The sequence below is a fragment of the Pan paniscus genome, chromosome 18 (assembly GCF_029289425.2).
Source record: "Pan paniscus chromosome 18, NHGRI_mPanPan1-v2.0_pri, whole genome shotgun sequence".
In the NCBI taxonomy this organism is placed as follows: Eukaryota; Metazoa; Chordata; class Mammalia; order Primates; family Hominidae; genus Pan; species Pan paniscus.
Window position 1 is genome coordinate 16,106,486 of NC_073267.2, and position 25,571 is coordinate 16,132,056.

Below are 25,571 nucleotides of genomic sequence, written 5' to 3' on the forward strand. Positions count from 1 at the left end.
TGAGGCTTTCAACTCTAAATGCCGTTTTATTTTCGTGTGGTTTTTTTTTTTTTTTTTTTTTTGAGACGGAGTTTCACTCTTATTGCCCCGGCTGGAGTGTGATAGCATGAGCTCGGCTCACTGCAACCTCTGCCTCCCGGGTTCAAGCGATTCTACTGCCTCACCCTCCCAAGTAGCTGGGATTACAGGCATGCGCCACCATGCGTGGCTAATTTTATATTTTTAGTAGAAACAGGGTTTCTCCGTGTTGGTCAGGCTGGTCTGGAACTCCTGACTTCAGGTGATCCGCCCGCCTTGGCCTCCCAAAGTGCTGGGATTACAGGCATGAGCCACTGTGCCTGGCCCCAAATGTGTTTTACATTTTCTTCCTATTTGATTCATCTTTGTTGTGCAACATAAATATGCTACTTTTCCACTGATAAAAAGACAAAATGGAATTTAAAATTGGCCTGGACTTCTCAAAAAAGTCAGTGTGATGAAAACATGTTCTAGATAAAACAGAAATGAGACTGGGCATGGTGGCTCATGCCTGGAATCCCAGTGCCTTGGGAGGCCAAGGAAGGAGAATCACTTGAGGCCAGGAGTTTGTGACCAGCCTGGGCAACATAGTGAGACCGCAGATCTACTAAAAATTTAAAAATTAGCTGGGCATGGTGGTGCATGCCCATATGTCGGGAGGCTGAGGCAGGAGGATCGCTTGAGCCCAGGATCTGGAGGCTGAGGCAGGAGGATCGCTTGAGCCCAGGATTTGGAGTCTGCAGTGAGCTATGATTGTGCCACTGCACTCCAGTGTGGGTGACAGAGTGAGACCCTGTCTCTATTTAAAAAAAGAGAGACAAGATGATCAGGATGAGCGCAGTGGCTCACGCCTATAATCCCAGCACTTTGGGAGGCCAAAGCAGGTGGATCACATGAGGTCAGGAGTTTGAGACCGGCCCAGCCTAGATGGTGAAACCCCGTTTCTACTAGAAATACAAAAATCAGCTGGGTGTGGTGGGGCACGCCTGTGATCCCAGCTACTCGGGAGACTGAGGCTGGACAATTGCTTGAACCTGGGAGGCAGAAGTTGCTGTGAGCAAGATTACACCACTGTGCTCCAGCCTGGGCAACAGGAATGAGACTCTGTCTCAAAAAAAAAAAAAAAAAAAAAAAAAGGGATGATCAAACACAATGCATCAACCTCCCGGAGCCGTATAAACCCTAAACCTAAACCAGGAAGCAGGCAAGCCTGTGTGTGAGTTTCCACTCTATTGCTGGTACCACTCGGTTCTGGCAACCCGGAAGGCCACCTTCCCCTGTTGTTACTGTGTAAGGAGGAAGGAGCACTGGTTTGCAAGTCAGAAGCCTGGGTTGAAGCCTCTGCTTGAGTTCCTGCTGGCTGTGGGAATGTGGGGTTACCTTTCCCGGCTGGCCTCGTTTCCTACATGTCCAATGCAGGGGTTCCAGTCACATGCATTGGGCACCATTACATGTCCAAGCTGTGCCAGGATCTAGAAAAATGGCTGGGCTCAGGCCAAGGGGCCTTCCTATCTGGCAGTGAAAATAAGAGGAGATACCAAGGGCCCTGAGCCTGAGTCTGGAGGAAAAGTCATGAGCACAGGGCAGTGCCAGGGCCTGGGAGCTGCCACAGAGGAGCCCACCTTGGTGACAGACACCTGTAGGCTCATATGATACCGAGTGCCCAATACAGGGAACTGGACAAAGGTTTCATGCACGACTCTTTTCCCTCCTTGGCTACCTTGAGGACCTTGATTATAATAGTTAGCCTTTTTTTTTTCTTTCTTTTTTTGAGACTCTTGCTCTGTCGCCCAGGTTGGAATGCAGTGGCAAAATCTTGGCTCACTGCAATCTTCGCCTCTCAGGTTCAAGTGACTCTCCTTCCTCAGCCTCCCTAGTAGCTGGGATTACAGGCGTGCACCACTATGCTCGGCTAATTTTTGTATTTTTACTACAGATGGGGTTTCACCATGTTGGCCAGGCTGATCTTGAACTGCTGACCTCAGGTGATCTGCCCGCCTGGGCCTCCCAAAATCTTGGGATTACAGGTGTGAGCCACTGAGCCCAGCTGGATTATAATAGCCTTTTCATGCACCAGGGGCTTTATACTCATTATCTCATTTCATTCATATGAGTTGAAGTCAGCTTATCCCCCATTTCACAGATGAGGAAACCAAGGCCCAGAGAGGTTAGGAATTTGTCCAAGGTCACACAGCCAGGAAGTAGGACTCAAACCCAGACAGCCAGGCTGTAACACCTATGCTCTTCTCAGGCTCATGCCCTTCCCAGGGGTCTGGGAAGCCCTGACCTGCAGCCTGTCACCTTTGTTTACCCCCCAGCCTCCAGGATATTATGTGTGCACCGGCGTGGGATCCTGGAACTGGCAGGAATTGTGGGTTGTGTTGGTCCCTGAACCCCCATCGCCTATGTGAAATATGGTTGCTTTTGTGGCTTGGGAGGCCATGGCCAGCCCCGCGATGCCATTGACTGGTGAGTGCATGCCTGGGACCAGGCTACAAAATCCCTCACACTCTGGGGTAGTCAAGGCTTATGAGGAAGTACCCAAAACTGAAGCTGGGGTTTGGTCCAGGGAGATCCCAGTGTGCAGTACTACTTTGCAGGCAGGCAGAGGCCTCTTGGATAACATGGCCAGTGAAGCCAGATCTTGGTACTAGCTGCGCCTTACCCTGGCCATGGGCTGAAAACGTTGCCTTAAAAAATTGGCCAGGAGCGGTGGCTCACTCCTGTAATCCCAGCACTTTGGGAGGCCGAGGCGGGCAAATCACTTGAGGTTAGGAGTTCAAGACCAGCCTGGCCAATATGGTGAAACCCCATCTCTACTAAAAATGCAAAAATTAGCTGTGTGTGGTGGCAGGCGTCTGTAATCTCAGCTACTCGGGAGACTGAGGCAGGAGAATTGCTTGAACCCGGGAGGCAGAGTTTGCAGTGAATTGAGATTGCACCGCTGTATTCCAACCTGGACAACAGTGCCAAACCCTGTCTCAAAAGAAAAAAATAATAATAATATAAAGTGACCAGGTGTGTTGACTCATGCCTGTAATCCCACCACTTTGGGTCGAGGCAGGAGGATCACTGGAGCCCAGGAGTTTGAAACGAGCCTAGGCAACAGAGTGAGACCCTGTCTCTATATTAAACACACACACGCGCGCACGCACACACACATACAAAGGCAGCCAGACTATGCACTAGGAACTGCCCTGGGAATCCCTTTGTGTTCTCACAACAATCCCATCTCACATGAAGAAACCTAGGCACAGAAATATTCAGTAACGTGTCCAGGTGCGGTGGCTCATGCCTGTAATCCCAGTACTTTGGGAGGCTGAGGCAGGCAGATCACGAGGTCAGGAGTTCGAGACCATCCTGGCCAACATGGTGAAACCCCGTCTCTACTAAAAATACAAAAATTAGCTGTGTGTGGTGGCAGGTGCCTGTAATTCCAGCTACTCAGGAAGCTGAGGCAGGAGAATTGCTTGAACCCGGGAGGCAGAGGTTGCAATGAGCCGAGATCACACCACTGCACTCCAACCTGGGTGACAGAGCAAAACTCCGTCTGAAAAAAAAAAAAAGAAATATTAAGTAACTTGTCTGAGGCCACATAGTTACCAAGACGTGGGAGCTGGGACTTGAACCCAGGCAGTCTGGCTGGATTCAGGCCTGCAGCCTCTGCACTCCTGCTACTTACTGTGTGAGAAGCGTCTGTTCTGTGGAAGGTTGTGGGCTGAGATCTTTCCATGACTTCCACTCATTTACCCCCAAGGCTGTTCTTCAAGACGGGCATGACAGTTATGCCCATTTTACAGATGGGGCCCTGAGGCTCACAAGGGCACGCCACTCACCCATTTCCACAAAGCTATAGTCAGTTAGCAGAGGGCAGAATTCGGCCGCCTCTCCCCTAGCTTGAAGGCTGTGATTGACACAGAGGTTTTTTTGTTGTCGTTGCTGTTGTTTGTTCCTTTTTCTGTTTTTTGAGACAGGGTCTTGCTCTGTCATCCCGGCTGGAGTGCAGTGGTGCGATGTCAGCTCACTGCAAACTCTGCCTCCAAGATGCAAATGATTCTCGTGCCTCAGCCTCCCAAGTAGCTGGAATTACAGGTGTGCACTACCACGCCCAGCTGTTTTCTGTAGAGATGGGGTTAGTAGAGATTTGTTTAATAGAGACGGGGTTTCACCATGGTCTCTACTAAACCCTGTCTCTACTAAAAATACAAAAATTACCCAGGCGTGGTGGCACATGCCTGTAGTCCCAGCTACTCAAGAGGCTGAGGCAGGAGAATCACTTGAACCTGGGAGGTGGAGGTTGCAGTGACCCAAAATCATGCACTCTAGCCTGGGGTCTCGCTTTTGCCCAGGTTAGAGTGCAGTGGCACAATCACAGTGGCTCACTGCAGCCTCAAACTCCTGGGCTGAAGGGAATCCTCCCACCTCAGCCTCCCAAGTAGCTAGGACTATAGGCATGTGCCATCATGGCGAGTTAATTTTTTGTGTGTTTTTATTGTCTCGAGACAGAGTCTTGCTCTGTTGCTCAGGCTGGACTGCAATGGCGTGATCTTGGCTCACCGCAACCTCCACCTCCTGGGTTCAAGCAATTCTCCTACTTCAGCCTCCCGAGTAGCTGGGATTACAGGTGCGTGCCATCATGCCTGGCTAATCTTGTATTTTTAGTAGAGACAGGGTTTCGCCATGTTGGTCAGGCTGCTCTCGAACTCCTGACCTCGTGATCCACCTGCCTCGGCCTTCAAAGTGTTGGGATTACAGGCATGAGCCACTGAGCCTGGCCTGGTGAGCTAATTTTTAAATTTGTTATAGAGACAAGAGTCTCTCTTATGTTGCCCAGGCTGGTCTCGACCCCCTGGCCTCAAGTGATCCTCCCACCTCAGCCTCCCAAAGTGCTGGGATTACAGATGGGTGTCACCGCACCTGGCCTCTGAGGAGGATTTCATTATAAACCTGCCCTGAAGGGAGGGAATCCAATTTTACGAGCGGGTGTAGCCTGGTGAGGCCTGGATGACCTCTGGAGGCAGGGGCTTGTGCCTGGGCTGAGGCCTAAGGGACAATGGGCAGACATGAAGTTGCCCCAGGCAGAGGGTACAGTGTGGGCAAAGTCAGGAAGTGGCAGGGCTTGGATCACTCCAGGAAGAGAGAGGAGTCATGTGTCACAGGAGCTCGAGACCCAGAGAGGGAGGCAGGCAGGCAGGGACCAAGCTTGGGCACAGCCAGGAAGGCAGGACAGGGCATGGTGGGGCCAATGGAATCATTACCCAAGACGGGGATTTTCAGGGAAACAGCTTAGATAAGGCCAGGTGTACAGTAGCTCCCACCTGTAATCCCAGCATTTGGGGAGGCTGAGGTAGGAGGACTGCTTGAGCCTGGGAGTTCGAGACCAGCCTAGGCAATATAGTGAGACCCCATATCCACAAAAAATTTAAAAAAGGAGTTTGTGTTCCTGTAGTAGCAGACTTGGGAGGTTGAGGTGGCAGTATCACTTGAGCCCGGGAGTTCAAGGCTGCCGTGAGCTATGATTGTGCCTCTGCAGTCCAGCCTGGGCGACAGAGAAAGACCCTGTCTCTTAAAAAAAAAAAAAAAAAAAAAATCTTAGATAAGAGGATGCTGTGCCTCCCTGGGGGTCTTCAGTCACCCATGGTCCTGGCAAGAGAGGAGGGCCAGGAGAGAGCTTCACCCACCTGCTGTCCTGCCCATGTGACATCCGCAGGTGCTGCCATGGCCACGACTGTTGTTACACTCGAGCTGAGGAGGCCAGCTGCAGCCCCAAGACAGAGCGCTACTCCTGGCAGTGCGTCAATCAGAGCGTCCTGTGCGGTGAGTCCCCAGCACCACCATGCCACCCACCCCGAGTATCCCCTGGGCATCCTGGCATAGCCAGATGACTTCCGTGCCCCTGTTGCAATAACCACTGCTTCCAACTCTCTATAGACCACCCCTTGGGTATATCTAATGTAAGTGATATTTATTTTATTTATTTTTTGAGTCAGTTTCGCTCTGTCACCCAGGCTAGAGTGTGCTGATGTGATCTCGGCTCACTACAACCTCTGCCTCCTGGGTTCAAGCGATTCTCATGCCTCAGCCTCCCAAGTGGCTGGGACTACAGGCATGCACCATCACGCCCAGCTAATTTTTGTATTTTTTTCAGTAGAGGTGGGGTTTCACCAAGTTGGCTGGGCTGGTCTCAAACTCCCCACCTCAAGTGCTCTGCCCGCCTCGGGCTCCCAAAGTGCTGGGATTACAGGCATGAGCCGTGGTGTCTGGCCCTAATGTGAGTGATCTTTAACACTGAGCACTTGAAAAAGAAAACCCTGAAGAAACCTAATTCTTTGATGTCTGGACGACAAGGAAGAAGATAGAAATGGCATCAGATAATAAACAGTGTAAATGTTTATCAGAAAGAGGCTGGTGGTCGTGACAAGTAGGAGGATCGCTTGAGTCCACGAGTGCATCTCTACAAAAAAGTTAAAGGATTTTTTAACATTGGCCAGGCGTGGTGGCACACATCTGTGATCCCAGCTACTTGGGAGGCTGGGGCAGGAGGATTGCTTGAAGCCCAGGAGGTTGAGGCTGCAGTGAGCTGTGATCGAGCCACTGCACTCCAGCCTGGGTGACAGAGCAAAATCCAGCCTCAAAAAAAAAAAACCAAATAATAATATTTTACATAACCAACCACTTCTAAAGATTAAAAAAAAACCCTACGATTAAAAACCTCAGGTCCCTCAGGCAATCATACCAGATATTGAAACAAAGCAATAACATAAGGACTGCAGTATTCATTTTATTTTTATATTATTTATTTATTCTTTGTTAGTTTCTTATCATCCGCTCAGGGTGGAAGCGGAGTTATGAGACACTCGGGAGGTGTCTTGAGATTATCATACGCTGAGGGTGGAGGGGGATAGAGCGCCCACGCGGGAGGTGTCTTGAGATTATCATCCTCTGAGGGTGGAGGTGAGGGTGGAGCTGAGGGTGGAGCTGAGGGTGGAGCTGAGGGTGGAAGAGGAGTGAGGAGACACTCGGGAGGTATCTTGAGATTATCATCCGCTGAGGGTGGAAGGGGATGCAGCGGACACTCGGGCGGTGTCTTGAGGCTCAGGGAGTTATCCGTTATACGACGTTGTTGAGGTGGAGGAGGTGGCTGGCGGCCCATCCTGTTTTTTAAAGTTTCAGCTGTGAGGTAGGGCCAGTGGGGCAATCCTGAAGAATGACGATGCTCCGCTGCCGCCATTCTGACCTGTAGGGCCAAAGGAGGGAATGTTTTCACACATATTCATTTGATGGACAAAATTACCGCCACCAACACAGTCTGCACCTTCTGTTGCTGGTGATAGATTTTTGCACCTTTCCATCCTCCAGGTTTCAGAATAGCAGTATCAGTGTCATAATATCACCCTTCCACTGAGTACTGCCGACAGCTGGGGGGTAAAGAAAAGTCATTGGGACACACTGTTGTCTCCACATGCCACTGTGTCTGTCTGCAAATGTAGGCAGGCTGGGGTCCTGCCCCAGGGAAGACAGAGTCATAACGGAGTAATACAGAAGCGTGTTTGAGACACAGGAGTGTCTATGTCTATCCTCATTCCTCCCTCACAGCCATCACCAGAGCATGTTTCTTGCACCAGGTCAACAGACAGTAAGAGACAGTAAGAGAGGCATGAAAAGCCCATTGTCCACACATGTTGTAGCTTCTTTTTGGAGAATGTTTTCCAGGCCTTTTATGTTCTGTCTCTGATTCTCAGAACTCTGCAAGGTCAGTGTGACCACCCTGCTCCAAATCTAAGAAAACAGAGGTTTCCAGAGGAAGGAGAAATTGTGCCCAGGGTCACACAGCTTGCAAGAGGCAGAGTGGAAGTTGATTCCAGCTCTGCCTGCAGGCCCCTCTCATTTCCCCTCTGTTTCCCTTCTTGACAAAGGATCTTCTTCACTCTGGAGGTGCCACCCATGAGAACAAAGAGCTCTGGAGAGATGTGGGTTCCTGAAGAGCTGCAGGGGAACTGGGAGAGGGTTTTCTGACAGAACAATCTTATCTCAAGAAGTCAGTTAGGCATGGCTATAATATTTCTTTTCACTCCCAGGTAATACCAAATTGTAAGTGCACTAAAACATGAAGAATACTTTTGTCCATGGAAAAATGAGGTGGGAATTCTAAACAAAGCAAGTTTTAAAACTGTGTTTCACTTCAAGTGTACAAGTCCCATCACGTGTAATCATAGGACTCGGCAGCTTTTGAAGGTACAGAGGCCACACAAGAACCAGCTTAGCTGAGCATCATTTAAGGCCTTCATTTGGAATTGTCCCTGTGGGTAATAAGTTACATTCACTCTTCACTAATTTACAGTCAGGGCCCATTTGCTATTACAAATACGGAACCTCTGACACTTAGAATATTAGATCAGGGCCCCATTGGGTGGGGATGAAGGTGTTTTTGCACAACACGGTTACCAAGAGGGATGGGACTGTGATGCTTGTAGGCAGCCTTCCTCTCTGCCATCTCCCTCTGCAGGGCTTGAGCACAGAGCCGTAGGGAGAAAAATGTATCCATGTCCTGACCTGGCAGACTATGTCCAAAAGCAAGGAAAACAAGCAAACTTACCCAGTTGCAAAGAGGCTTTCTTGCAGAAGGGGGGATCTGAAAAAGCCAACACATGAGAAATTGAATGTTGAGAGAGTCTAAGGGCCGTGGCATCATCTGCATCAGCACTGAACTATCCTGCAACTGCGGGGAGGAAGCTCCTTACTTTGCATTTGTGGTAGTCCTCTGCCCGCCGCCACAACGCTTGCGCAGGTTGAAACGTTTTCCTATGGATTACAATCACTTTCATCAGATAAAGCACCACTTTCAGGATGATTTTAAATAATCTGCCACGTTTCTGTTATCCTCACAACTGTACCCTCACACAATCTATCTCTACCTAGAAAACTTATTTCAGATGGCTGTAAGAGTACAGTCTGAGCCGGTCACGGTGGCTGATGCCTGTAATCCCAGCACTCTGGGAGGGCGGGGCGGATGGATCATGAGGTCAGGAGATTGAGACCATCCTGGCTAATACGGTGAAACCCCGTCTCTACTAAAAATACAAAAAATTAGCCGGGCATGGTGGCAGGCACCTGTAATCCCAGCTACTCGGGAGGCTGAGGCAGGGGAATCACTTGAACCTGGGAGGCGGAGGTTGCAGTGAGCCAAGATCACATCATTGCACTCCAGCCTGGGTGACACAGCGAGACTCCATCTCAGAAAAACAAAAACAAAAACAAAAAAACTGTACAGTCTGATCCAAACTGTTGCTATATTGATTCCTCCTCTTGCTTACTGCCTGCTGACTTCTGAGATGATAGTTTCCTTCCCCATTCTCAGTATATCCCTAATTCATCCTTCATTGAGCATCTTTTATCGTAAAGCTGTATTCTCTTTGTATTAATATCCTTACTGTGTTTCACAGGGCAGAAACAGCTGGGCTTATAAACAGGCATAGTCCTTCTGAAGGATGTGGTTGATCCTACAACAACACACTTTCCTAAGGATGACAACAACTCACCCCACCCCTAGAATGGCTGGTATGAACCGAGTTTCCACACAGTCTAGCTGGCAATGGGGTCAGGAGATGTTTTGCTTCTTCACATCTTTTGGTCACTGGTAAATATTAAGGTACTTTGTTTTCTGTTTTGTGAACTCTCTCTCTCTCTCACGATATGTCTTCTGACCATTTGTTTCTATTTCTGCATTTACTGGGTCTAAACATTGTACAAAGGTTAAAAACAACACTCCAATGGGCGTTTCCCAAGAGGGTGGGGTTCAGTTTCTGAACTCACTTGTAGGTGTGTATTTCTTTCATATTCAATTTCCCATTTTCCTCTGCCTCTGATAGCAGCCTCTCCTTTGCTGCATGCTCATGTTCTTTCATACTTCGTTTCCTCAGACTAGAAGGGAGAGAAATGCACACACATGATCCACCAGCCCGTGTGGGATTCCCTCTGCCCTTCTGGCATCTGAAGGCTGTGATTCAAAGATCCCCCCCTGCAACCTTCCCATAAATGAACCAACTGATTCTCACAACTGAAGGAAGAATGGACACCTCCCATTGAGGGACAAAAAAAAATCACACTCTGGCCTGCTGGCAAGTCACCTGTCATTTCCAGCTCATCTTCATAGTTCCATAGTTAGTCCTATTCTTTAGTAAATATAAAGACTATTAAAAGCTTCTATGAGGTGCACTATGTGTGTCTCTGGGGTCAGTCTTGTGCTTGACACAGCAAAAGCTCATTTTAGTTCAGTGTGAAAAACCAGACCTCACCAATTCATCACAACTAACTCCATCGGAAGCAGAGGATTGCTCCTCATCTGACTCCTCCTGTGTGAGACCCAGAGGCTGATGCCGGAACTGAGACCATCAGCCATAGAGAGATCCTTCCAGAATATGGTGTCATTAACCCCGCAGTTCACTACTGCACTTTGCCATGATTCAGGACTGGAACTCTTGTCATCGACTTTAAAGATCCTGAAAAGGCAATCTGAATGCTGGGCGCATCTATTGAATTAGAAATGATTGGAATGGCTCCTAAGTCAGGGTGTTATGTCCTGAAAATAGGTGACAACTGCAAACCATCCACCCTGGTGTTGACTGACTTTAACAAGGTTCAGTTCACAGAGATTGAGGGCAGAAAAAGGAAACGGCCTAAAAAGGGTAAGTTTGCTGTGTTGCCCTCACACCACTTGATTCATGGTCCTGATCCTAAGGATCTCACCTGATACTTGGTTTTATAGGAAGGATGTGTAAAATTCCCAGAACGCTAGGAAACAGGGACGAAAACACTTCAAAGAGAAAGTTAATCAACTTGTTTCTGACCACAGGGCATCCTTCAGCACATGCTGTCTGGAGTGGCCTCCAACAAGGAGTGTGTGGTGAGGTGCTGAGAATGCAATGGGAGCAGGGTCCTGTCCCCACGCTAAAGAAGCTCACAGTTTAATGCAAATGAGAAGCCAGTGAGGACATCACTACTCCTGCTGTGCACTTGGGAACTAGAAACACAAAACCTGACTCTGGAGGGAAGCTAAGGAAGCATTCGACTCTTGAGTTGACATAAGTGCATCTGAAGCTTCTGATCTCTGATGAGAACAATGGGGGACACCAAACAGAATATAAAACCCATGATTGAATACATCAAATTGCTAACATGGCAGTAAACAGACACGAGGTGAAGACGGAGAAGAAGGAAACCCAGGACGAAAGTCAGCCTCGCATTTGGAACCCATTTCCCTGAGTTTCATTGCTGAACTCCAGAAGGAACTACTGAGATGCAAAGAAGCACAGCAGCTTTTGCACACATGCGTGGGGTTAGATGGAAAACAAGTGGATTGAGGGTCTGCGAATGAAAGCGACCCATACTGAAGTCCACTGGCTCTGGTTGAGACCCAGAAGGGTCATGCAACAGAATAGAGGTGGACAGGAAATACCCTGGCCTTTGTAGGGACTGAGCCTGCACCGACGACCTCAATTGCAGCCTGTATGGAGGACCCCTGACCATCCCCCAGAAGTAGACTCCCATCTCTTCTGCAGCAAGATAACATGCTACTAGGCCTCAATTCATTGCTAAATATTTTGTAACAAGTATCTCACATTTAACAAAAAAAGATCAGTCATATGGCAGCAAAATACAATGTAATATGACCAAAACATGAAAGACTGTGAAAATGAATCTGGAGGTGACCCAAGCATTGAATTCAACAATCCAGGCTGGGTGCGGTGGCTCACACTGGGAGGCTGAGGTAGGCAGATCACCTGAGGTCAGGAGTTCAAGACTAGCCTGGCCAACATGGTGAACCCCTGTCTCTACTAAAAATACAAAAATTGGGCTGGGCACGGTGGCTCACGCCTGTAATCCCAGCACATTGGGAGGCCGAGGTGTGCGGATCATGACGTCAGGAGTTCTAGACCAGCTTGGCTAATATGGTGAAACCCCGCCTCTACTAAAAATACAAAAATTATCCGGGCATGGTGGCATATGCCTGTAGTCCCAGCTACTCAAGAGGCTGAGGGATAAGAATCGTTTGAACCTGGGAGGCGGAGGTTGCAGTGAGCCAAGATCATGCCACTGCACTCTAGCCTGGGTGACAGAGTGAGACTCTGTCTCAAAAAAAAAAAAAAAAAAAAAATTGGCCGAATGTGGTGGCACACACCTGTAATCCAAGCTACTCGGGAAGCTGAGGCAGAGTTGCTTCAAACTGGGAGGCAGAGGTTGCAGTGAGCCAAGATTGCACCATAGCACTCCAGCCTGGGCGAAAGAGCGAGACTCTATCTCAAAATTAAAAAAAAAAAAAAAAGGCTGGGTGTGGTGGCTCACGCCTCTAATCCCAGCACTTTGGGAGGCTGAGGCGGGTGGATTACCTGAGGTCAGAAGTTTGAGACCAGCCTGGACAACATGGTGAAACCCCATCTCTAGTAAAAATACAAAAATTAGCTGGGCGTGGTGTTGGGCACCTGTAATCCCAGCTACTTGGGAGGCTGAGGCAGGAGAATTGCTTGAACCCAAAAGGCAGTGAGCTGAGATTGTGCCATTGCACTACAGCCTGGGCAACAAGAGCAAAGCTCCATCTCAGGAAAAAAAAAAAAAGAGAGAGAGAAAGGAAAACCAATGCCAGTACTAGCAACTCCTCTTCCCCCAAAAAAATCACAAACAAGAATGTAGGAAGGGAAAGGAATTATACATCTTAAACTAATGAAGCAGAAAGGACAAACTCAATTTTGAACCCACTGAATTTGCCACAAATATTGCAGAAAATATTCTCAAGGACTTTACAGTTGTCTACTTTGATTGGCACATGGTTCATACAACAGTATTTGTGTCAAGGCACATCTTACTGTTCTTTGGTAGTCTTCCTCTTTCCATTGATTTTGTCATGACGGTTGACTTTTGTTGTCACCTTCATCTTATGGATTTTATCTCGAACTGTGGTTTTCACCTGTCTCCATAAAGTAAAGATGGCTTCCAGGACAATTTTAATTCCTAGAAAGGAAGAAACTCTTTTCTTTGTGTGCATACAAATGGACCTCAGCCCTTGCTGAGAGTGAGGAGAGGAGAAGGTGAGAAACCTGAGGGCAAGAAGCTGTTCTTTCCCTTTCCAGGGCAAACTCATTTCCACACTATGGAGACTCCAACAGAGCCATACCTTCCTGTCTACAGTGGTTGGACCTCCTGGCTCTCTGCTGTACATCCGTGGATCCATCATGTCCATTTTGAGACGGGAAGATAGTCTTCAGGAAAGACACCTAGGAAATAATAATATAAGAATGACGGCTGGGCACGGTGGCTCATGTGTATAATCCCAGTACTTTGGGAGGCCGAGGCAGGTGGATCACGGGGTCAGGAGTTCAAGACCAGCCTGGCCAAGATGGTGAAACCCCGTCGCTACTAAAAATACAAAAACTAGCCGGGCATGGCAGCGGGTGCCTGTAATCCGAGCTACTCGGGAGGCTGAGGCAGAGAACGGTTTGAAGCTGGGAGCCGGAGGTTGCAGTGAGCCGAGATCACACCACTGCACTCCAGCCTGAGCGACAGAATGAGACTCTGTCACACACACACACACACACAAGAATGACATGAGGCTGGCACAGTGGCTCACTCCTGTAATCCCAGCACTTTGGGAGGCCGAGGCAGGCGGATCACCTGAGGTCGGGAGTTTGAGACCAGCCTCACCAACATGGAGAAATGCTGTCTCTGCTAAAAATACAAAATTAGCCAGGCATGGTGGTGCATGCCTGTAATCCCAGCTAGTCGGGAGGCTGAGGCAGGAGAATCACTTGAACCCAGCAGGAAAACGTTGTGGTGAGCTGAGATTGTGCCATTGCACTCCAACCTGGGCAACAAAACTGAAACTCTGTCTCAAAAAAAAAAAAAAAAAAATAGGCCAGGTGCGGTAGCTCACGCCTGTAATCCCAGCACTTTGGGAGGCCGAGGCGGGTGAAACACAAGGTCAAGAGATGGAGACCATCCTGGGCAACATGGTGAAACCCCGTCTCTACTAAAAATACAAAAATTAGCTGAGCATGGTGATGCACGCCTGTAGTCCCAGCTACTCGGGAGGCTGAGGCAGGAGAACTGCTTGAACCCAGCAGGCAGAGGTTGCAGTGAGCCAAGATCCCACCACTGCACTCCAGCCTGGTGACAGAGTGAGACTCCGTCTCAAAAAAAAAAAAAAAAAAAAATGACATGAATATACTTCACACAACGGAACTGCACACTTCAACACGGTTAGATGGTAATTATCATCTTGTAAGTATTTTACCACAGGTTAACATGTTTCACAACCTGAAAAGGAAGTAATTACCTTCAGCTCTCTGAGTTCTAGAATTTGTAACATTTCACCCCCTGCTCCTTCCTGATCCGCACTGAAGCATCTTTCTTCTGTCCCTGCTCTACTCAGAGTTTACTTTCCCTTCCCTCACATCAGCTTCGTTGAGGCTGGTTTGAACTTAACGCAAAACATTCTCACTAATGACTGAATTCCCACCAAGATTTCCATATTATCACAGTATGCTTTTAATCTTCGAAGATATTAAATATTTGTTCTCATCATAGCTAAAATGCAATGCAAATCCCATCTCAGATGTGGGTCAGATACCTATGAATCTCCTGAGGTAGTCATTGAAATGACTTTTTTCTTGAGACGGAGTGTCACTCAACCATGCTGAAGTGCAGTGGCGCTACCTTGGCTCACGGCAACCTCCACCTCCCAGATCAAGCGATTCTTGTGCCTCGGCCTCCCAAGTAGCTGGGATTACAGGTGCCCGCTACCATGCCTGGCTAATTTTTGTCTTTTTAGTAGAGATGGGGTTTCACTATGTTGGCCCATCTGGTCTTGAACCCCTGACCTCAAGTGATCCACCTGCCTCAGCCTCCCAAAGTGCTGGGATTACAGGCATGAGCCACCACACCTGGCCTGAAACAATATCTTTCAAATTCTTTGTAGAATTTGTTTTTTCCTGATTTCTGCACATAGGATAAACAAAAAAATCATGTACTAGGATTTCGAGAGAAGCAATGGGTAATCTAAAAAGATGAAAACAGCAACCACGTCTCTCCCACAGCTACTGCTAGATTTCATAGGAAAGGTAGCTGGTCCACTTTGGAGCTAGGAGAAATGTCAAACACATGAAGAAATGACAAGCAAAGAAATGCCATCACGCATGAATGCTTCATGGCACCCATGATGTCCCTGCTTAGGAGGTAATGGTATAGATGACTAGATGACAAGGACAAAGATGAGAGGTGCAAAGTTGTCCAAGTCCAACAGCTCAACTGAACTTTCCTAAATGGAATTGTTAAAAAGTGGTAAATTTAAAAACTTCCCCTGGCTCACGTGGTGGCTCACGCTTGTAATCCCAGCACTTTGGGAGGCTGAGGCGGGTGGATCATTTGAGGTCGGGTTTTGAGACTAGCCTGGCCAACATGGTAAAACCCCGACTCTACTACAAATACAAAAATTAGCTGGTCATGGTGGTGGGCACCTGTAATCCCAGCTACTTGAGAGGCTGAGGCAGGGGAATCACTTGAAGCCAGGAGGTGGAGGTTGCAGTGAGCCGAGATCACACCATTATACTCCAGCCTGGGCAACAGAGGGAGACTCGTCTTGGGGGTGAGAAAAGAAAAAAAAGAAAAAAAAAAAAAGCTTCCTCCAATTTATACCAAAAATTCTCTGCTCAGGACTAAGTGGCATAGAGAATGTTAAATGTGCCTAGATATCTTCATAACTCATATATTTTCTGTTTTCTACATATCTTGAAAGGCAGTGCCAAATGACGTGTAATTATCTAGGCGGTAAAACTGAAACATACTTCCTCTTCCCTTGAATATAAAAAAGCATTGTGGTATTAGTACTTTTATCTTGGATCATTGTTCAGAAGGAGGTTCAGCCCCCAGACGACCACATTTTTACTGTCATGAATGGCAAGACAAAATGTAGAGCTCAACTTCCCCAAAGGAAAAAAGGCTCAAAAGACAAATTATGGCACAACTTAGCAGCCAAATTCTTACCAAGTACAGACTTTTGACATACTGATCTCTCTCCAGTTGCAAGTGGGAACATGCACTTTGAATGATGTCATTCAAAATTACCCTGCCCAGACACACTTTTCATTGATTCTCTTGGAGGGCAGTTCTAAGAGATTCTCTGGGGCTTTCTCTGCATCATGAGACGCAGTGCAGTTCTGCCCTTCACCTTCCGGCAGTTTGTCACCTCGTCCCTATGACCTCAGAGGAACTTTGTCTCAGGCCAACTGTTTGTTCCTTGGGCTCTTTCATTTCCCCTAAAAATCATCTGCTGCCCCTCTAAATGGCCTACATCTCCATCTATCTCCCTCTCTCCTCAGAAGAGGGTGCTCTTTAAGCATCAACCATCCAGCCCTTCTAGCAGTCTCATTTTTCAGCTGGTTCCCATGTTTATGCCTGTTCTATGTTTTTCTTTTCCTGTTAAGCTGTCTGTTGTCAGCTCATTTCTGCAGTGAATCTTCAGAGAGGAGACTGGAAGCTTTCCTTCCACCCATACGATAGAACTATAAAGCACAAGAGTTTAGAAAGACTTTCCTATTTAAGTGACGAAACCTCATACTCCATCTGTGACAAATAGCACAAAGGTTAAAAAAACTTATTTTTGACCAAAAGCTCTGTTGACATTCTATTAAACAAACACCGACCTATTTAATTTTCATAATGTAAATGGCAGGTATTTTCATAATTCTTATGCTAATAAATCATTTCCCTGATTTTTGGGGTAAAACCACATATTCATAATGAAGTCCAGAAACGTGAATTGTTTCATATAATTTATTCTTATTTGTGATTACAAGTATACCTCTACAGAAAGTTAGTATACTCACAGAAAGGTAACTTGTGCAGAGGGAGATGGCAAATTTATAACTTCTCAGAAACACAGTAATGATAAGTAACCAAAGACTTCCACCAAAGTCAGTCCCACGATGACGAAGGTCAGCCAGAGTATTGATAACCTGGAATAATAATAGTTGAAATAATGAAAAGGTCAATGACACTGACAATATTTCACTCAGAAAGAATCATCCTTAGAAACCGTCAACCTCCTCCAAAAGGTAACCACATCCCTCAGATAGCACCGTGGGATTCCACTGCTACAAAAAAGAACAGAAGTTAGAAGTCACATGTTTTTCAGATGGCTGGTAGTGTTTTTAGGCATTGCAAATGTGGGGTGTTGTCTTTCTTGGTATAAAGCAGGGATATCCAATCTTTTGACTTCCCTGCCTATATTAAAAGAAGCAAAGTTGTCTTGAGCCACACATAACATACACTAACACTAACAATAGCTGATGATCTAAAAAAAACCTCTTTTTTTTGGGGGGGGGGGACAGAGTTCCTCTCCACTCAGTCACCCAGGCTGGAGTGCAGTGGTGCAATCTCGGCTCACTGCAACCTCCAGCTCCTGGGCTCAAGCCATTCTCCTCCCTCAGCCTCCCGAGCAGCTGAGATTACAGGTCTCTGCCACCATGCCCGACTAATTTTTGTATTTTTACTAGAGATGAGGTTTCACCATGTTGGCCAGTCTGGCCTTGAACTCCCGACAGGCGATCTGCCTGCCTCGGCCTCCCAAAGTGCTGGGATTACAGGTGTGTGCGAGCCACCGTGCCCGGCCATTTTTTTTTTGTTTTTGTTTTTGTTTGTTGTTTTTGAGATGGGGTCTCACTCTGTCACCCAGGCTGGAGTGCAGTGGTGTGCTCTCGGCTCACTGCAACCTCTGCCTCTCAGGTTCAAGTGATTCTCCTGCCTCAGCCTCCTGAGTAGCTGGGAGTACAGGTGCCTGACAGTGCACTCAGCAAATTTTTGTATTTTTTGTGGAGATGGGGTTTTGCCATGTTGGCCAGGGTGGTCTCGAACTCCTGACCTCAGGTTATCTGCTCGCCTCAGCCTCCCAAAGTGCTGGGATTACAGGCATGAGCCACTGTACCTGGCCAAAATCTCCTAATGTTTTAAGAAAGTTTACAAATTTGTGTTGAACTGCATTCAAAACTGTCCTGGGCCACATGCAGCCCGTCACTCATGGCTAAGACAAGCTAAGTAGAAAGTAATTATCTTATCTTTTCTTTTCTTTTTGTTTGGAGACAAAGTCTTGCTCTGTCACCCAGGCTAGATTGCAGTGGCATGATCTCAGCTCACTGCAACCTCCGCCTCCCGGGTTCAAGCGATTCTCCTGCCTCAGTTACTGAGTAACTGGGATTACAGGCGCCTGCCACCACGCTCGGCTAATTTTTGTATTTTTAGTAGAAACAGGGTTTCACCATCTTGGCCAGGCTGGTCTCCAACTCCTGACCTCATGATCCACCTGCCTCGGCCTCCCAAAGTGCTGGGAATACAGGTGTGAGCCACTACACCTGGCCAGTAGTTATCTTTTCTTTAGTTATTTACTTGTTTTTTAAATTGATGTATAACATTGGATGCATTTATTATATATCACATGGTAAAAGAATCCCTCTAAATAATACTTCTCTCTTGGATTATATGAATCTTTGTCATTTAAAGCTCAGCATAAGTAAAAAAAAAAAAAATACAATGAAGAGATTACTTCATTCACAAATAAGTATCGAATTTTAGTGCTTAAAAATTAACAAGGTGGGCCGGGCATGGTGGCTCACGCCTGCAATCCCAGCACTTTGGGAAGCCGAGGTGGGTGGACCGCGAGATCAGGAGATTGAGACCATCCTAGCTAACACGGTGAAACCAATCTCTCCTAAAAATACAAAAAATTAGCAGGGCATGGTGGCACGCGCCTATAGTTCCAGCTACTTGGGAGGCTGAGGCAGAAGAATCACTTGAACCCGGGAGGCAGAGGTTGCAGTGAGCCAAGATCGCAGCACTGCACTTCAGCCTGGGTGACAGAGCGAGACTCTGTCTCAAAAAAAAAAAAAAAAAAAAAAAATTACCAAGGTGGAGATCATGAAAATGGCATGAATAGTGTGGGATTTCTCTAAGATTGTTGACATTCATTCCATTATACTCTTATGTGAGTGAAGACGAAGACTTCCCCTGAGTAAGTTCAGACAGCTTGTGATAACATTTCTACATCGATTCCTCAGGATTTAACTATATATTCTTGAAAACATCTCAATTTTCAATGTTTCTTTCAAGATGGTGAATTAAACAGAGATAGCCCTTCAACAGGTTGAACTCAGCATATGCTGAGTCTGAAATGGAAATGATGGAGTTAGAGAACCATACAACAATGGTAATGATTTCAGAAACATGGTGTTGAGCAGAATAAAGCAGACACAAAAGAGTACCTATGGCATGGCATGCATCTGTATACACGAAATTCCAGAATAAGCAAGCTAACCTATGATAAGAAAGAGACTGGCTGGGAAGAGTGAGAGTTCACTTTCTGGGGTGACATAATAGTGTAGATCTTGGCTGGGCACGGTGGTTCATGCCTGTAATCCCAATGCTTTGGGAGGCTGAGGCGGGCGGATCACCTGAGGTCGGGAGTTCAAAACCAGCCTGACCAACATGGAGAAACCCTATCTCTACTAAAAATACAAAATTAGCTGGGAGTGGTGGCACATGTCTGTAATCCCAGCCACTCGGGAGGCTGAGGCAGGAGAATCGCTCGAATCTGGGAAGCAGAGGTTGCGGTGAGCTGATACTGCCCCATTGCACTCCAGCCTCGGCAACAAGGGAGAAACTGTCTCAAAAAAATAAATAAATAAATAAAATAATGTAGATCTTGAAAGGGGGTTGGTTTATGCTGGTGTATGTACTTTCCAAAGTTAGTAAACTTACACTTAAGGTTATATATTTTGGCCAGGCGCGGTGGCTCACGCCTGTAATCCCAGCACTGGGAGGCCGAGGCAGGCGGATCACGAGGTGAAGAGATGGAGACTATCCTGGCGAACATGGTGAAACCCCGTCTCTACTAAAAATACACAAATTAGCCAGGCGTTGTAATCAGAGCTACTCAGGAGGCTGAGGCAGGACAATTGCTTGAACCCCGGAAGCGGAGGTTGCAGTGAGCCGAGATCTTGCCACTGCACTCCAGCTCTGTCTAAAAAAAAAAAAAAAAAAAAAAAAAGTCATCAAACCAGATGACACAAATCAAATGACAATTCACTTTGTTTTGGTCTGTTCTGTTTGTTAGAGACAAGAGTGCAGCGGGGCCATCTCGGCTCACTGCAACGGCCAGCTCCTGGGCCCAAGCGATCCTCCCACCTCAGCCTCTCCAGTAACTGGGATAACAGGTACGCACCACCAGGCCCGACTAATCTTTTTTGGAATTTTTTGTAGAGATGGGGTTTTGCTATGATGCCCTGGCTAGTCTTCAACTCCTGGACTCAAGTGATCTGCCCACCTCGGCCCCCTAAAGTGCTGGGATTACAGGCCTGAGCTGTGTCATTTCATGCCGCGTGACACAGCCCAGTAAAAAGGAAGAAACCCCGCGGGTCCAGCGTCTACTCACACAGGTGGACTGATGGCTGATAAATCCCAGCAGGAGCCAAAAGAGGAGCCGAAAGAGCAGCCACAGCACCCGTCCACTCACACAGGTGGACTGATGGCTGATAAATGCCAGCAGGAGCCAAAAGAGGAGCCAAAAGAGCAGCCACCGCACCCGCATGTCCTGGTCCTTTCAGGCGCCCTGAGGCGGCCAGGATAGAGGTGGAGGTGGCTTAGGGCAGGGGGGAGGGAAGGGGACGGGGACCGGGGCCGGATCTGAGTTGGGGAGGAGGAGGGGAGGGGCAGGGGAGGGGAAGGGGAGGGGAAGGGGAAGGGGAGGGGAAGGGGGGAAGTAAGGGAAGGGAAAGGAGGAGAAGGGGGCTGTTGGGCACCTGGAGGAGGTGGAGGAGGAGGAGGAGAAGAAGAAAGGGTCTGGGAAAGGATCCGGTTCAAATTAAGTACTCAAGCGCTGGTGGAAGGCTTAGCTACAGGTCACGGAGAAGATCAGGGAAGCAACAGGACACGCGGGGCAAGGGAGCGTGAGGCTTAGGAGCAATTAGAGGGAGACTAAGGTTCTGCTTTCCACCAAACCTTCTTCGGTCTGGGCCCTCCCTTAGCAACCCTGGGGCTTCATACTCCCTCTCCACCAATCCCTGATGACCCCGGTGGTGCCTCACAATGGACATTCCAAGTAGCGCCCGCATCATTCCAATGACCCCTCCCCCATCTCAGTCCCCCACGCTCCTCCCAAGGCCAGGTCCTCTCTGGAACCTTCACAAACCTGATTTCTGGTCCTCCCCAACCAGCTCCCTGTCCCTGCTTCTGGGTTCTCCTTCCTTCCTGAGCTCCCAGGGTTCCTCAAGGTCACTTTTGGGGACAAAACATAAAAAACAAATGATGGCAGGATGGCAGGAAGAATCTCATACCCAAGCAGAGTGCCAGGTTTTACAGCCTCCGCTCAGCCATTCATATCTTAAGCAACAAAACATCAGCAGGATGCGGAAGGTCCCGATAGTAAACCATCTCCATCACATCCGTGTAGCCATCCGCCCATCAACCTGTATCTCAGGAACAAATGTACATACATTCATTTTAAGCATGCATGGTACATTTACAAAAATTAACCTGACTTATTTTGTTCCAGCAAATCTCAATATATTTGAGAGCAATCAAATCACACAGCATGTTTCTGATCATATAACTGTGCTAGAAGTTAATGATTAAAAGCTTATTCAAAATTATTATTTGCTTGGAAATTCAAAGTGCCCTTATAAGACATAAACATAAGAAAGAATCCAAAATGAAACAAGATTGCCTTTCAACTCAATTATAAGATCATAACATGGCAATAAAATGTCTCCCTCTGGCCTGGGAATTCCTCTTTGTGGCACAAGGTTGTGTGATCTCAAATCACCCCTAACCCACCTAGACATTTTAACATCCGAAACCGAGTGATGATGTCCTTATCTATATCATCTTACTGCCTGTGTGTGTGGACTTTAAATTCTGAACCCAAACGAGGGGGAGAAAACCAAGTTGACTTTCATGATTGATCTCTCAGGGATGTCCAAGGAATCTGTGCATTTCAAGAAACAAAGTTCATCAGCTTCTCTCCTAAGGTATTTGCCCACAATACCCAGAGGGCTTGGCAGCATCATGTGTGATGGGTGGGGAGCTCCAAGCAGGTGGGCAGGACCCAGGGGCCTGGTGACCAGGACAGACCCCCACTGTCCATCACCTTTCCTGGCCCTGTCCTCAGCTAAACTTCCCACAGGCCTTCTGCCCGATCACACAGAGTGTGCCCAAACTCACTCAGGCCTCTGGCAGCTGAAAACCACTGCTTTAAATCCCTTTACCATTTACTATGACATAAGGTTATTGTTAACAGGAAATATTCGATTGATGCTACAAATGGAAAGCCAATGCCTTTACCATAAATAGAAAAACAACCCTAAGAAACAAGCAAAACAAAAACAAAACAGGGGCTGGGTGTGGTGGCTCACGCCTGTAATCCCAGCACTTTGGGAGGCCGAGGTGGGCGGATCACAAGGTCAGGAGTTCCAGACCAGCCTGGCCAATATGGTGAAACCCTGTCTCTAATAAAATACAAAAATTAGCCGGGTGTGGTGGTAGGCGCCTGTAGTCCTACCTACTTGGGAGGCTGAGGCAGGAGAATAGTTTGAACCCGGGAGGCAGAGTCTGCAGTGAGCCGAGATTGCACCACTGCACTCCAGCCTAGGCGACAGAGCGAGACTCTGTCTCAAAAACAGCAACAACTACAAACAAACAAAAAACAGGGTTAACAAAACTATGGAATTCAATTCTATTTATATGCTGCAGCCATGTTCCAGCCCTAGATTTGGCTGGGCATGGTGGCTCACGCCTGTAATCCCAGCACTTTGGGAGGCTGAGGCAGGCGGATCACGAGGTTAGGAGTTCGAGACCAGCCTGACCAACATGGTGAAACCCCGTCTCTACTAAAAATACAAAAATTAGCCAGGCATGGTGGCACACGCCTGTAATCCCAGCTACTCAGGAGGCTGAGGCGGGACAATCCCTTGAACCCGGGAGGCGGAGGTTGCAGTGAGCCGAGATCGTACCATTGCACTCAAGCCTGGGTGACAGAATGGAATGAGACTCTCTCAAAAAAAAAAAAAAAAAAAAAAAAAAAAAAAAAAAAAAAGAAGCCCTAGATTTCGGTTGTGTTGGTTGTAAAAGGAGAGATCCAGTAAGTGGGGGTTGTGACGCAGATTGCTACCCACAATGGACGGGTCACTGAGCAGGTCCGGCCAACTGGGCGTTCCCTCGCTAGAGGGCCAGCACACCAGACTGCAGGTGGCGCGGGTCAGCAAGGTACCAGGGGATGTGTCACACACACACCCCACCCCCGTCTAGTCACGCACGGACACGCTGGGCTTCCGAGCAAACCTGCTCCCAGGTGGTGTGACCACATGGAGCCACAGACACCCAGCAAGGACACGCAGCCCGCACACCCCCGGCACCCCAGACACAGTGACCTGCACCAGGGCTCGAGGTTTCTCTAGGGAACCCACCTCTTAGAATCATCCAGAAACAAGTCACTCTTCATCTGTCCAGCAAAGGCCTGCTAAGAGGTGCACAGTGTCTTGAGTCCAAGCTGCGCCAAGGCGGCAGGACCCCCAGCCCAGCCCAGGACCCCCAGTAGAGCCCTCACCTCAGCGTGGAGGCCTGAGAACGTGAGGAAGGAGCTGTCCAGCATGGACGAGTCCAGGCAGCTGTCAATGTCCAGCACCTGCTGCCCGGCAGGTGTGGGGCTCGGGCTCCCAGCCACCTGCAGGACGAGGGCAGTGGTCAGCGGGCGGCAGCTCAGACCTGCTCAGGACAGGGATGAGAAGCCACCTCCTCAGCAGACAGGGCAGAGCCCGGTGCCATCTGACAGAATGTTCTAGAATGCTGGATATATGGGACATCTGCACCGTCCGTGATGGCAGCCGCTCGCGACGTGTGCCACTGAACACTTGACAGCAGACTGCTGCAGCTAAGGAACAGAGTTTTACATTTCTTTTTTTTTTTTTTTTAGATGGAGTCTCGCTCTGTCACCCAGGCTGGAGTGCAGTGGCACAATCTCAGCTCACTGCAACCTCCACCTCCCGCGTTCAGGCGATTGTCCTGGCTCAGCCTCCTGAGTAGCTGGGATTACAGGTGCCTGCCACGATGCCCAGCTAATTTTTTGTATTTTTTGTAGAGACGGGGTTTCACTGTGTTGGCCAGGCTGGTCTTGGAACTCCTGACCTCAAGTGATCTGCCCGCCTTGGCCTCCCAAAGTGCTGGGATTACAGGTGTGAGCCACCACGCCCGGCCATCGTTCCATTTTAACTTAAATACGAGCAGCCACGGTTCCTGCCACGCACTCGGGAGCAACCCCTCCTGGTCGTGGCTTATGCGCCTTCTCTGTGTGCTGCTGGGGTTAGTTTGCATGTAACCTCTTGAGGACCCCACATGTGTATTCCTAAGGGGTGCGGCCTACCGTTTCCGTATGAATGGGAAGAATTCCCACCTGCTGTATTCTTGGAAAGAGGCTGTGAAGGATTGGTGTTAATTCTTCCTTAACTGCTTAGAAAAATTCTATCGTGGAGGCTCTGAGCCTGGGCTTTTCTTTGTGGGATTTTTTTTTTTTTTTTTTTTTGGAGACGGAGTCTTGCTCCGTTGCCCAGGATGGAGTGCAGTGGCGCAATCTCGGCTCACTGCAAGCTCTGCCTCCTGGGTTCATGCCATTCTCCCGCCTCAGCCTCTCGAGTAGCTGGGACTACAGGCGCCCGCCACCATGCCCAGCTAAGTTTTTGTATTTGTAGTAGAGACGGGGTTTCATTGTGTTGGCCAGGCTGGTCTCGAACTCCTGACCTCAAGTGATCTGCCCGCCTCGGCCTCCCAAAGTGTTGGGATTACAGGCGTGAGCCACTGTGCCTGGCCCTTTTCAATGTTTTACATAGATGGGGTCTTGCTATGTTGCCCAGGCTGGTCTCAAACTCCTGGACTCAGATCCGCCCACCTCGGCCTCCTGAAGTGTTGGGATTACAGGCGTGAGCCACCACACCCGGCCCGGCCACTGGGAGGTTTCTAAGGGACTAACTCGGCCTCTTCACTTGCTATAGATGTACTGAGATTTTCTTCTGGAGTGCATTTCGGAAGCGCGCACAGCTGCGTGCTGGCTTCTTCTGAGTTATCTGGCGTGCTGCTGTGCAGTTGTCCGTGGCGTCTGCTTAGCAAAGTGCCCTCGTTCTTTCACGATTCTGGCTTCTGAGTCTTCTCTCTTTCTCCCTGGTCAGTCTAGCTAAGGCTGCTCAAGTGTGTTGACCCTTCCCGAGCAGCCTTTGGTGGACGCCTTTCCCTCTGGCTGCAGCACTGGAAAGTGGCGGCCCTGGGCATGGTGCCGAGGCCCAGGCTCCATTCCCAGTACTCCCGGGTCCCCAGCCCCAGCCCACCTTGCTCCGGGACATCCAGAAGAGAAAGACGATGGCCAGGTAGACGGGATAGACAACCACGCTGGACACCAGGCCAGCAGCGACTGTGTCGACGCTCAGCGGGCTCAGCCTGGACACACGCCCCGTCCTGTGTGGAGGAGAGGAGGC

The 25,571-nt window shown here is 48.5% G+C and overlaps 2 protein-coding genes and 1 long non-coding RNA gene across 4 annotated transcripts in view; 1 reads left to right on the forward strand and 2 right to left on the reverse strand.

Moving 5' to 3' along the window:
* Nucleotides 1–692: 692 nt before the first annotated feature.
* On the forward strand, nucleotides 693–6,679 carry LOC134729417 (uncharacterized). The gene is made up of 2 exons (XR_010110505.1): nucleotides 693–2,487; nucleotides 5,729–6,679. It is a non-coding gene; the product is annotated as an uncharacterized LOC134729417 (long non-coding RNA).
* Nucleotides 6,680–6,797: 118 nt separating this feature from the next.
* LOC134728405 (nuclear pore complex-interacting protein family member A9-like) overlaps nucleotides 6,798–25,571 on the reverse strand; it is an 84,377-nt gene continuing 65,603 nt past the window's right edge. The window contains exons 1-9 of one of the 2 annotated variants that reach the window (XM_063598415.1): nucleotides 21,245–21,310; nucleotides 20,489–20,665; nucleotides 16,893–17,021; nucleotides 13,187–13,286; nucleotides 12,879–13,023; nucleotides 9,832–9,939; nucleotides 8,760–8,820; nucleotides 8,615–8,650; nucleotides 6,798–7,255 (exon numbers count right to left, since the gene is read on the reverse strand). In XM_063598415.1, coding sequence (XP_063454485.1) covers nucleotides 6,848–7,255; nucleotides 8,615–8,650; nucleotides 8,760–8,820; nucleotides 9,832–9,939; nucleotides 12,879–13,023; nucleotides 13,187–13,286; nucleotides 16,893–17,021; nucleotides 20,489–20,644 — 1,143 coding nt within the window. In that variant the 5' untranslated portion in view covers nucleotides 20,645–20,665; nucleotides 21,245–21,310 and the 3' untranslated portion in view covers nucleotides 6,798–6,847. Of the gene's footprint in view, nucleotides 7,256–8,614; nucleotides 8,651–8,759; nucleotides 8,821–9,831; nucleotides 9,940–12,878; nucleotides 13,024–13,186; nucleotides 13,287–16,892; nucleotides 17,022–20,488; nucleotides 20,666–21,244; nucleotides 21,311–21,389; nucleotides 21,522–25,571 lie in introns of those variants that run through there. The other variant, XM_063598416.1, reaches the window with a different exon arrangement.
* LOC134729410 (polycystin-1-like) overlaps nucleotides 23,151–25,571 on the reverse strand; it is a 40,291-nt gene continuing 37,870 nt past the window's right edge. Inside the window, 3 exon segments of the mRNA XM_063598432.1 lie at nucleotides 23,151–23,625; nucleotides 23,627–23,773; nucleotides 25,425–25,551. Of these exon segments, the coding sequence (XP_063454502.1) occupies nucleotides 23,548–23,625; nucleotides 23,627–23,773; nucleotides 25,425–25,551 (352 nt within the window). The 3' untranslated portion in view covers nucleotides 23,151–23,547.